Source organism: Neoarius graeffei, chromosome 4 (genome assembly GCF_027579695.1).
Source record: "Neoarius graeffei isolate fNeoGra1 chromosome 4, fNeoGra1.pri, whole genome shotgun sequence".
NCBI classification, from domain to species: domain Eukaryota; kingdom Metazoa; phylum Chordata; class Actinopteri; order Siluriformes; family Ariidae; genus Neoarius; species Neoarius graeffei.
In genome coordinates, this window is record NC_083572.1 from 19,900,319 (window position 1) to 19,913,837 (window position 13,519).

Sequence of the window (13,519 nt, forward strand, 5' to 3'; positions counted from 1 at the left end):
CATGCATCATAGAAAGAAAAGTATCAAAGTCCTAAAAAAGTCTCAAATCAAAACCTATTGAAAGACTTAAAGCCCCAAACCATATACACGAATGTCCTTGTTTTGCAGTTGAGGACTTTTAATCCCACCTAAAGCTAATCGGACGTATCCATAACCCAAGTCCAAGTGATCCATCTACAGTATCTAACTTAGCAAACATCATACACAGCAAACTCTTCTGAGGATTTATCAGGCCAACTGACTCAGTTTCTCTCTCTTCAACCCTTCTCTAAGTGTAAAATTAGCCATTATGAGAAATATGCCAACCATATTTTTAGACATGAGCTTTTAACAAAGTGATATGATTCCCAAATGGAAAAGGATATTTCAAAGCAGGCAATTTCATTACTTGGGTCAGATGAAAGGAGTAGCCTGGTTTGGTGTAGAAATCCTGACAATTCATGTTTAGGAATGCATCAATACCAGCATCAGGCAGGCTTGTAGTACCCGAGTCCGACTCATGCCTTAATTTTAAGGACTCGTGACTTGACTTGGACTTGAGCACCGATGACTCGGACTCAGGCACTAACTGCATTCGGACTTGTAAATTGGAGACGAGACTTGGATTTTTTCTTTATTTTTTGTAACATGCCATAATAACCTGGCATAAGATATTTACATCTACATTAATTTTTATACTAATTGTCAGGAACAAACTAACGTTAATGGTGCTAAAATGCCTGGAGAGAAGCCCCTAGGATTGTCCGCTTTGCTTATACAGACTTCTCGTGCAATGGGAAAAAATGCACTGCTATCTGTTCCATATGTAGAAAAACAATCGAGGAGACGACGGGGACAACCTCGAACTTCAATCGTTATTTGGCAAGACTCCACCTCGAGAAGTAAGTGAGTGACACACTATGTTCACTGCTCTGTTGATAGCGGGGCTTGCTGATCGATGAACTAGCTAGTGTTAACCCTCTCTCATGCTATTTGCCCTGTTGACAGTGGGCGGGGCTTCCTGTGCGATGAACAAGCTTTTTATCTGTAGCCTATTAAGTAAAATGGGGCAGTCGAGCAGTAACATTAGTTCAACACAGTAGCAGAGCCGGTTTCACATAAAAGCAGCAAGAGTCACCGTCAAATGGTACGGCTGGAGTCTTGTTCTCGGACTCGACTCGAAATTTTCTTTAATGGACTTGAACACTGGGGACTCAAGACTGGACTTGCACTCAAGGTTTAGTGACTCGACTACAACACTGGTATCAGGTATCAGTCCAATACTGTGTTCATTTACTCGTCCTCAAGACCCAACATCCCATATGTAAGAAAGCCTAGTGTACGCCATTGTATGAGTGAACAAGCATGTTATTTCATGATTAATGATGGCAAATGAAGAAAAGCAGACCGCAAACTTTGCTCTTCGAAATATATCAGAAGGAGTAACTACAGCATCCTGTTACAATATGAAACATCTTGTGTGTGCAGATGAGTATCACTGAACAGGGTCATTTCAAATGAGTGCCATGAATTTTGCACACACAAATGTAGAGAAACTGTCGCATGATGCATGACGTAATGTGAGGAGAGCAATTCAGTTCAGCAAGCACTAAGACACTCATCAGGGTCTACAATTACAGAATCGCTGACAGTGATCCACATGCTCACGTCAACCACCCTCTGTTTAAAAAAAAATAAATAAATAAATAAATAAATAAATTTTAAAAAACCCAATCGCAGCACTAAAAATAAACCGAGCTAAATAGAAGGTCCCTGGTTGCGTTATATTAAATAGGTTACTGATTTCAGTACAAGTATTGACAAGTACTAAAAAAAACAAAACAAAACAAAACAAAACATGTACTCTGTCTGGGGGAAAAAAATAGTATTGATGCATCCCTATTTGTGTAGCATGCAAAAATAAAGGTCTAAACCAGATCTGGGAACATGAAGAAGAGGGTCAGATTTATTTGGCATTGCTGAACAAATACTTTTCTCAAAATATAAATAATATACAGGGCTGAGGAAGCTCATACAGTAACCTTTTGTGCTAGTAAAGGTTGTGAATTCAAATCGCAGTACAGCCAGGAAGCCTCTTGACCCTCCTGGGCTAAAAGTGGCTGCCAAATAAATAAATAAATAAATAAATAAAAACAGTATAATTATAGCAAAAATAGTGTTTTATAAAATAATGAGCAGGGGGAACCCAGGAAGAGCTCTGAAGCTTTGGGACCTGAATACTGTATTATTATGGCACAAAGAAAGCAACATAATTAGTTCAATATTTGGCACTAAGAGTTACATTCTGCTTCTGATTCCTGCATAATTTGCCTTAGTATAAAGCAACATGTTCAGGTTGACGTCATCTAAAACAAGACTTGGATTATAGGCATATTAAATGAACCAATGAAACCTATTGAAATTTTACCTCGAATGAAAACCTGGGCATATTGCACAAATTAGTGGCTAATAAAAATAATCATATTAAAAATACGGCGCTATATTTACTGCATAATTAAAAGTTCCCCTGACCTAATGTACAATCAAATTCACCTGGCGCTAAAACTTCACTGGAAAAGTGCACTGGCTTTGTATATCATAGGTTAAGCTCTGGCCAAGTTGTTAGCTTTGCATTTAAATACAAACACATGGAAGACGTAAAAATTCAACCACAAATCACTGAGGAAACATGATCTTGGTTAAGAAATCGGTTCTCTATGGTATATGGTCTTTATAACCAGCATATCTGTAGCAGGTGCAGGAAGAAGAATGGACACGCATTTTTACAGACTTAAACTTAATAAATTCTTGTGTGTGTACACACACACACACACACACACACACACACACACAGAATATATATAAATAACAAATCTTGGGAGTCACACCCCAATTATTTAGTGAAGTAAGGAAGTAAGGCAGAAACGCATTGCTTGGGACACATACATCTTTCAACACACAGAGGATGTGTAGCCACTGAACACAGGCTTACCTCCCTCCTCAACACAAATCAGCCAATCAGAGAAAAGACAAAAGGCAAAGTCTGGAAAGCAAAAAGGAAAGAAGCAAGGCAAGCAAGAGTCAATTAAAAAAAAAACTAAAAAGCTGAAGTAATTTAAAAAAAAAAGTGCGTCATGAATAGGAAATAAAAACCAACCAAGCAAAAATGCAAGGAAGTAAATATGAAAAGAAAGAAAGAAAGAAAGAAAGAATAAGGGGGAAAAATCAAGGAAAAAACTGAAAATGTAAGTAAAGATGCAAAAAGTGAGTACAAGAAAGTAAATAAAAAAACAAAACAGCAAACAAACAAAACAAACAGACAAACAAAACCTTGTATTGGAAACAAAAAGAAAGAAAGAAAGAAAGAAAGAAAGAAAGAAAGAAAGAAAGAAAGAGAAAATAAGGGGGAAAAATCAAGGAAAAAACTGAAAATGTAAGTAAAGATGCAAAAAGTGAGTACAAGAAAGTAAATAAAAAAACAAAACAGCAAACAAACAAAACAAACAGACAAACAAAACCTTGTATTGGAAACAAAAGAAAGAAAGAAAGAAAGAAAGAAAGAAAGAAAGAAAGAAAGAAAGAAAGAAAGAAAGAAAGAAAGAAAGAAAGAGAAAATAAGGGGGAAAAATCAAGGAAAAAACTGAAAATGTAAGTAAAGATGCAAAAAGTGAGTACAAGAAAGTAAATAAAAAAACAAAACAGCAAACAAACAAAACAAACAGACAAACAAAACCTTGTATTGGAAACAAAAAGAAAGAAAGAAAGAAAGAAAGAAAGAAAGAAAGAAAGAAAGAAAGACTGAACATGGAGGCAAAAATGTGAAAAAATAAGCAAGAAAAAGAAAGAAGATAAAATAAACAATGTAAAAAGATAAACAATACAGAGGTAAAAAAGTAAAAAAAAAGAAGCAAGAAAGAAAGAAAAAGGAAAAACAAAGAAAAACATGATAAAATAAAAAAAAATTAAATGAAAAACTGAACAGAGGCAAAAATGTGAAAAAATAAGCAAGAAAAAGAAAATAAGAAAGAAAGAAAGAAAGAAAGAAAAGTAAAAGGAAAAATATAGAGGTAAAAAAGCAAAACAAAAGCAAGAAAGAAAGCAAGAGATAATGACAAGGTAAACAAGAAAAACTGAACATGGAAGCAAAAAACGTAAAAAAAAATGAAGCATGGAAAAAGGAAGGACAGAAAAAGAAAGAATGAATAGAAGAAAAGAATCAAAAGTATGAGAGTGTACAGAAAGAGTGTAAGCATTAAAGAACAATGAAATAAAGTAAACAAAAACAAGTAAAGCAAAATACTGATGGAGAGAAATTTAAAAACAAAAGAAAGAAAGTAGAAAGAATTGGAGAGAGAGAACTTGACAGAAAAAGAAGAGGAGGAAGAGGAGCTGGGGGAGTGCTGTGGCTCAGCTGCAGCGGAGTTTAGCCAGCAGGTAGGCGACACTGAGGAAGAGCCAGACGATGAGCAGGTTGGGGCTGAGAGTGAGCAGAGGCAGAGAGTACAGCAGACTGGGCTCTAGCCTCAACTCCCGCACGGGCAACACGCCGCTCAGGTTCTTCTGCGTCACGCCCTCACGGGTACCAACGCTGCAGCCAGGGGGTGGGTGATAGAGGGGAGGGGCCGTGTTCATGGGCACAGGAGGGTTTTGAATTAAATAGCCACAGCAGGACCAACATTGATGAAGATGAATAACAAAAACCAGATACGGATTCAAAGTCAGAAATAATAATAAAAAAAGATTGAAAGGGTTAAAACAAATGAAAAAAAAAACATTAAATGAGAACAAAAACAGAAACAAAAACAAACAGAAAGAAACAGACGACGCAGAGAAACAGGATGGAGAGAGAGAAAGCGAAGAACAATAAATTAAGAACAACGTTCTGCTTCATCAGTGTGTGTACGCTCACAAATAAAGATACCAAACTGGGGTGGGTTTCCCAAAAGCATCATAGCACAAAGATCATCGTTAAATGGTCAAACGAGCATCACAATGAACACTCTCTCTCCTAGTTAAGATGCTCTTAGCGTTAGGAGGCTTTTGGGAAACCCACCCCTGTACTTTTCCATGTTGCTGAATTGGTGCCATTAAGGGTGCAGCTTTTATATCATTAGTATGTGTCAGAGCCCTTTAAAATTAATTTAGGGGATATAATTCGACCTTAAATTCCGCATGAAATTACATCTTTACTTGATTTTGGTGCTGTATGTTGACATACAGTCATGTGAAAAAAAAAGTACATCCCATGGAAATGGTAGACTTTTCTCACCATACTTAAGCAAACATCTCACGCTCTTTGATACAATCCCTACAGATAAAGGTAACAACAAACTACACATAAAATTGACATTCTGTAGTCATTTTGTAGTCATTCCACCCCAGTAAATTCAGCCCGAGTTCGTAACAAAAATAACAAAAAACAAAGACTCATATTGTTGTTGAATACAACCCCGATTCCAAAAAAGTTGGAACAAAGTACAAATTGTAAATAAAAATGGAATGCAATGATGTGGAAGTTTCAAAATTCCATATTTTATTCAGAATAGAACATAGATGACATATCAAATGTTTAAACTGAGAAAATGTATCATTTAAAGAGAAAAATTAGGTGATTTTAAATTTCATGACAACACCACATCTCAAAAAAGTTGGGACAAGGCCATGTTTACCACTGCGAGACATCCCCTTTTCGTTTTACAACAGTCTGTAAATGTCTGGGGACTGAGGAGACAAGTTGCTCAAGTTTAGGGATAGGAATGTTAACCCATTCCCGTCTAATGTAGGATTCTAGTTGCTCAACTGTCTTAGGTCATTTTTGTCGTATCTTCCGTTTTATGATGCGCCAAATGTTTTCTATGGGTGAAAGATCTGGACTGCAGGCTGGCCAGTTCAGTACCCGGACCCTTCTTCTATGCAGCCATGATGCTGTAATTGATGCAGTATGTGGTTTGGCATTGTCATGTTGGAAAATGCAAGGTCTTCCCTGAAAGAGACGTCGTCTGGATGGGAGCATATGTTGCTCTAGAACCTGGATATACCTTTCAGCATTGATGGTGTCTTTCCAGATGTGTAAGCTGCCCATGCTACACGCACTAATGCAACCCCATACCATCAGAGATGCAGGCTTCTGAACTGAGTGCTGATAACAACTTGGGTCGTCCTTCTCCTCTTTAGTCCGAATGACACGGCGTCCCTGATTTCCATAAAGAACTTCAAATTTTGATTCGTCTGACCACAGAACAGTTTTCCACTTTGCCACAGTCCATTTTAAATGAGCCTTGGCCCAGAGAAGATGTCTGCGCTTCTGGATCATGTTTAGATACGGCTTCTTCTTTGAACTATAGAGTTTTAGCTGGCAACGGCGGATGGCACGGTGAATTGTGTTCACAGATAATGTTCTCTGGAAATATTCCTGAGCCCATTTTGTGATTTCCAATACAGAAGCATGCCTGTATGTAATGCAGTGCCATCTAAGGGCCCGAAGATCACGGGCACCCAGTATGGTTTTCCGGCCTTGACCCTTACGCACAGAGATTTTTCCAGATTCTCTGAATCTTTTGATGATATTATGCACTGTAGATGATATGTTCAAACTCTTTGCAATTTTACACTGTCAAACTCCTTTCTGATATTGCTCCACTATTTGTCGGCACAGAATTAGGGGGATTGGTGATCCTCTTCCCATCTTTACTTCTGAGAGCCGCTGCCACTCCAAGATGCTCTTTTTATACCCAGTCATGTTAATGACCTATTGCCAATTGACCTAATGAGTTGCAATTTGGTCCTCCAGCTGTTCCTTTTTTGTACCTTTAACTTTTCCAGCCTCTTATTGCCCCTGTCCCAACTTTTTTGAGATGTGTTGCTGTCATGAAATTTAAAATGAGCCAATATTTGGCGTGAAATTTCAAAATGTTTCACTTTCGACATTTGATATGTTGTCTATGTTCTATTGTGAATACAATATCAGTTTTTGAGATTTGTAAATTATTGCATTCCGTTTTTATTTACAATTTGTACTTTGTCCCAACTTTTTTGGAATCGGGGTTGTAAATGATTGAAAGAGTTAATTCTCCTTGTTGTTTTGTTCATCACCTTCATCTGTAGGCACTGTATTCAAAGGGTGAAATGTTCGCTTCTTTAAAGAAAATATCTCGCAAATAAACAACTTGAGCTAAATGTCGGTCTTTATGTCTGTCCTTTATAAAAAAAAGCTGCATGTTGAATTTGTTCTTAACGATTTCACCACTAAAGTGATGAAAATAGACGGAACTATTATTTGTCAAGGAGGCCGCCATAACTCCATCGTACATGACGTCATTTTCTGCGAGCACAGTGGAGGTGTGCAAGTGCACGCTATACTAGACTACAGTATAATATTATGGTCTAGCGTGACTTCTCAGTCAATTTGTTTGCATTTCTCCACAAAAACTGTGGCAGTATTAGAAAAGGAATCTAAATAACATAGTGGCTAGTTTACTGCCTGTTAATTTAAAAAAATACATACTGTATATATTTACCTGCTTATCGTCTATCCATTTGATGCATGACACAATATGCTGTCGTGTTGCTGGTGTTTTGTGGTGAAACAAAATCGGGATCGCGTCTGGCTTCAGTTGTCATTTCTGCCTCGTGTCTCGCTTCTTCCCAGTGATTTTTTCATACAAGTCCTCCACAAAACAATCTTCTGTAAAATGCTCACTGCACAGTTTGCTTCTTTTTCCAGGATTAAAGATGTTTTCTCACTTTACTTGATGAAACCACTCGGCCAAACGTCTTGGATCCAGGACGGAAGGAAGAAGACGTGTGGAATCCTACATCACGCAGCACCACCCTCATTTTCGTCTCCTAATACATCCATGTATCTGGCTAATCCAGTATGGCTGCACACGGGGAAATGGCCCAACGGACTGATGTTACAACTTTAACATGTTTTTTAAGCTAAAGTCTGCTTAATTTTTTTCCTCTAGAACATCTCGCATTAATGTATAATGATGACATTTCATAATTTTGTCATTTCAAAATTTCGTGGTTAATCACTTTAATGTTATGTAAATATATTGAGAAAAGTCTACAATTTCCATGGGATGTATTAATTTTTTCATATGACTCTAAGTCAGTTACATCATGTTGAACTGCTTGATTGACTGCAACAGCCAAATGAGTTCAAGATGCAGCACACAAAACTGAAACAGTCTCGACAAACCTCTCTGGAGAACGCAGAGAGTTTAATAATTAAGGAATAACACATGAAAGACTGTTATTATACTGAAATGATGCATGCCCAAGGGGGTGGAGCGATGCAACACAACGTGTGAGTGGAGTGCTGCTACTTCCCTGAAGTGTGTTATTTTTATATAACTGCATGATTTTGGAGTGTGTTATTCTGCTTACACCACAACGATTTGCCAATGATTACAATGTTTAAGTTATTAATGTCTGAAATGTCATGTGTTTTAACGGTTTATAGTTACTAAACCAAAAATAAAGCAAATAAAGAAAAAGCATTGATTTCTAAATTTACTTTTGACTTGTATTTCATTGCAGACGGGATGAACCCAAGATATTTTGTGTTTTGTCTGGTCAACTTCATTTCATTTGTGAATATACATCCATTCCTGTGTTTAAGGCCTGCAACACATTCCAAAAAAGTTGGGACGGTGAAATTTAGGGCTAATAATAAGGTAAAACAATTAAATAATTATGAGATTTGAAGCAGGTTATATCAACAGGTGACCAAAAATAAAGCAAATAAAGAAAAAGCATGATTTCTAAATTTACTTTTGACTTGTATTTCATTGCAGACGGGATGAACCCAAGATATTGTTCCCAAGATATGAACCCAAGATATGTTCCTCAAATTTGGATTTAGATGTGTCACCCTCTATGGTGCATATCATTAAATGATTTAAGGAATCTGGAGGAATCTTGGTGTGCAAAGGGCAAGGGCGCAAGCCTAAGCTGAACACGTGCTTTCTGATCCCTCTGCATCAAAAACCGTCATTCATCTATAGCTGATATAACCACATGGGTCAGTTAAGACTTTACTGTGCACAAAGGCAGCATTATGTTAACTGTGTCTGGACTCCGAGGTATCTGGGATGGACCATCACACAGTGGAAACATATACTGTGGTCAGAGGAATCAGTATTCCAGGTCTTTTTTTGGAAGAAATGGATGCTGTGTGCTCTGGACCAAAGACAAAAAGGACCATCCAGACTGTTACCAGCAACAAGTCCAAAAGCCGGGGTCTGTCATGGTATGGGGTTGTGTCAGTGCCCTTAGCAAAGGTAACTTACACTTCTGTGATGGCAGCATTAATGCAGAAAAGGTCACAGAGATTTTGGAGCAACATATTCTGCCTTCAAGACGACATCTTTTCCAGGGATATTTCAACAAGATAATGCAAAACCACATTCTGCTCACATTACAAAGGCATGGCTGTGGAAGGAGAGGGTGTCTGTCCCCTCTGTCCCCAATAGAGAATGTGTGGCGAATTTTGAACTGACTCCGTACCACTGCACACCTTAAGACCTATTTACAGGAAGAATGGAATAAAATAACACCTGAAACGCTTCATCACTTGGTGTCTTCAGTCCCTAAACATTTTTTGTGTTTATAAGTGGTAACATTATAAAGTGGTAAATGTTTTACTGTCCAAGTTTTTTCAAATGTGTTGCAAGAATCAAAATTGAAATAAGGGTTTACTTTGAAATATTCATGAAATAACATAAATCAAATAATGTATTGTTTTGATTTTTACAAATCATTGTTTTCAGTTTTAATTTCAATTTCAACATACTGTCCCAACTTGACCTGATTTGGGGTTGTAGATTTTATGTTTTGGAAAGTGCGAGAGACAAGTTAGTTCCTGTACTCACCTGTGATAATCATTCCCTCACCAGCCTCTCTCTCGAAAACAACAACAACAACAAAAAAAAGCAGCCTGGTCTTTTCCAGAGAAACTGGAAAGCATAAACCCGTCTGCCCTGAAGACTTTTCTGAGCTGGGAAATTTAGACTGTTACAAAGCACTGCCAACTGGGACTCCTTCCATAAATGTTAAATAAATGATTCCTAAAAACCTTAACACATTAACAATTATAGTTTTTGATTTGTTAAACAACACTATTTTTAAATCTGTTTATTCTTCTTCTTAGATTATATGGAATGGCTGCTGTACAAGTTCCCATGTAAGAGTTGTTACTATAGAAACAAGAAGATATTAGAATGAGGGCATTAAATTTTAACCTGTTGTTCATGTCCAGCTGGAACTACTGTCTGAGCTGTGCTATTATATGAACCTAACACAGACCTTCTGACCAATCAGATTTCACCATGCTGTGGGAGCAGAGGCTTTGACTTACTCTTACTGTTGGAGAAGCTGCTAATTAAGCTTAACAAAGCAACACTGAAGCAAACATTTAAGAACTCCAAGTTGGTAACACACTCTCTGAGAAGTGCTTGTAACCATGACCATGCACATTAACCATGACTTAGCACAAAATTTCCACATAAATAAACTCGAACCTTTGTTCCCCCTCAACCAAGCGATAGTTGGAAAAGGAAGAGTGTGTGGGAAGACAGAAAGCCAAAAATGCACAGACAAACTCTGATTAACATGTTTACTGCTAATAAGCTCTGATTGCAGAGTAAGACCTGCAGTACATTTATGGTTCAAGAGTGCATTAGTAATTGGATGATCATGAAATTTTGCCTAGCTATGAATAATCATATTTCATTAATCAAATGACAAGCTATAGATTTAGCATGAGAATACAATGTCTTGAAGAAGTATTCATCCCCCTTGGTGTTTGTCCTGTTTTGTCACATTACAAGCTGGAATTTTGGAGGGTTAACATCATTTGATTTATACAACATGTCTACCACTTTAAAGGTGAAAATTGTTGTTTTATTGTGACACAAACAATAATTAAGATGAAAAAAAACAACAACCCAGAAATCTGGAGTGTGCATAAGTATTCACCCCCTTTCGTATAAAACCCCGAAATAAGAACTGGTCCAACCAATTCACTTCATAAGTCATGATGATTAAGATCCACTTGTGTGCAATCAAAGTGTCACGTGATCTGCCACATGATGTCTGTATAAATCAACCTGTTCTGGAAGGACCCTGACTCTGCAACACTACTGAAGCAAGCAACATGAAAACCAAGGAGCACTCCAAACAGGTCAGAGACAAAGTTGTGAAGAAGTACAGATCAGGGTTGGGTAATAAAAAAAAAAAATATCCCAAACTTTGAATATCCCAGGGAGCACCATTAAATCCATTATCGCAAAATGGAGAGTATGTCACCACTACAAACCTGACAAGAGAAGGCCAGCCACCAAAACTCACAGACCAGGCAAGGAGGGCATTAATCAGAGATGCAACAAAGACACCAAAGATAACACTGAAGGAGCTGCAAAGATCCACAGTGGAGATGAGAGTATCTGTCCATAGGACCACTTTAAGCCATACACTCCACAGAGTGGGGCTTTATGGAAGAGTGGCCAGAAGAAAAGTCATTGCTTAAGAAAACATGTTTGGAGCTTGCCCAAAAGCACGTGACAGATTCTGCAAACACATGGAAGAAGATTCTCTGGTCAAATGAGACAAAAATTGAACTTTTTTGGCCATCATGGGAAATGCCATGTGTGGCGCAAACCCAACATCCTGAGAACACCATCCTTACAATGAAGCATGGTGGTGGCATCATCATGCTGTGGGGATATTTTTCATCTGCAAGAACAGGAAAGCTGGTCAGGACTGAAGGAAAGATGGATGGCACTAAATACAGGGTAATTCCGGAGGAAAATCTGTTTGAGTTGGCCAGAGGTTTGAAACTGGGATGAAGGTTCACGTTCCAGCAGGACAATGAGCCTAAACATGCTGTTAATGCTACACTGGAGTGGTTTAAAGGGAAACATTTAAATGTCTTGGAATGGCCTAGTCAAAGCCCAGACCTCAATCCAATTGAGAATCTGTGGCATAACTTGAAGATTGCTGTACACCAACACAACCCATCTAACGTGAAGGAGATGGATCAGTTTTGCCTTGAGGAATGGGCAAAAATCCCAGTGACTAGATGTGCTAAGCCAATAGAGACATACCCCAAGAGACTTGCAGCTCTAACTGCAGTAAAATGTGGCTCTACAAAGTATTGACTTTGGGGGGTGAATACCTATGCACACTCCAGATTTCTGTTTTTTCCATCTTAATTATTGTTTGTGGGGTGACACAGTGGTGTAGTGGTTAGCGCTGTCGCCTCACAGCAAGAAGATCCGGGTTCGAGCCCTGTGGCCGGCGAGGGCCTTTCTGTGTGGAGTTTGCATGTTCTCCCCGTGTCCGTGTGGGTTTCCTCCGGGTGCTCCGGTTTCCCCCACAGTCCAAAGACATGCAGGTTAGGTTAACTGGTGACTCTAAATTGACCGTAGGTGTGAATGTGAGTGTGAATGGTTGTCTGTGTCTATGTGTCAGCCCTGTGATGACCTGGCGACTTGTCCAGGGTGTACCCCGCCTTTCGCCCGTAGTCAGCTGGGATAGGCTCCAGCTCGCCTGCGACCCCGTAGAACAGGATAAAGCGGCTACAGATAATGAGATGAGATGAGATTATTGTTTGTGTGACAAAAAACAACAATTTGTACCTTTAAAGTGGTAGGTATGTTGTGTAAATTAAATGGTGTTAAACCCCCAAAAATCTATTTTAATTCCAGCTTGTAATGCGACAAAACAGGACAAACACCAAGGGGGATGAATACTTCTGCAAGACACTGTATCGCTAAACTATTTTCTTCAAATATTATTAGACATACCGGACACTTTTTCGATGGAATAAAAACGTGTTCTATTCCCTTCTAGCGGGTTCCATTCATTTGGTTTGATAGCATGCAATATTGTTAGCATATCGCTTATCCTACGTGTATTACACCACTCTACTCAATGGAGAATGAGTGTTGAATATGGTTTATGATATTGGATGGTCGTCAAGACAACATGACGTCACACATCAGCGCTGATGCGAATATCCAATGAGAAAGTTTTCTGCTGCGCCTGCACACAAACATTTCTTTGTTCGCCGGGAAAGAGAAAGACGCGTTGAACACCTGAAAGATTACCAAAACTTCAATATTCTTCAGGCATATTTAAAAGAGAAAAACATATCGACGGACATTGAAAAACTGGAAAAGAGTGTATGTATGTCACTGGTGAACTGTTCCTATTTGAGCTGGGACTTGAGCTCAGTCAAAACTTAGCCAGACACATCAAAAAAAGCAACAGGGCAAAGGATTTTGTAAGGAATTAGTGGCAGGCTGCTAGGTTGCTCCATTGTGTGTACCTGTCGGTGTTGATTTTAAAAGTAACTAAGTAAATTACAAAAGGAAATGAATACTTAAGTCTGAGTGAAAAATACTGTGGCGAGGGCGCGTGAAAGAAGAGTCTGGAGACAGAAATCTTAGTTTCTTAGTCGTTAGCCTGTGCGACTTGCTCTAGATAGCACTGGCTTGACCACTTTTTTAGCATTCGCTAACACTACCGATGA

General features: G+C 38.4%; 1 protein-coding gene across 6 annotated transcripts in view; it reads right to left on the reverse strand.

The window, feature by feature from the left end:
* The window catches only part of inpp4ab (inositol polyphosphate-4-phosphatase type I Ab), a 221,968-nt gene that overhangs the window by 19,814 nt on the left and 188,635 nt on the right, over window positions 1-13,519 (reverse strand). Inside the window, exon 23 of one of the 6 annotated variants that reach the window (XM_060918995.1) lies at window positions 1,938-2,099. The exons of the other annotated variants lie outside the window; for them this stretch is intronic. Within the exon in view, the coding sequence (XP_060774978.1) occupies window positions 2,090-2,099 (10 nt within the window). The 3' untranslated portion in view covers window positions 1,938-2,089. Of the gene's footprint in view, window positions 1-1,937; window positions 2,100-13,519 lie in introns of those variants that run through there. 6 annotated transcript variants of the gene reach the window in all.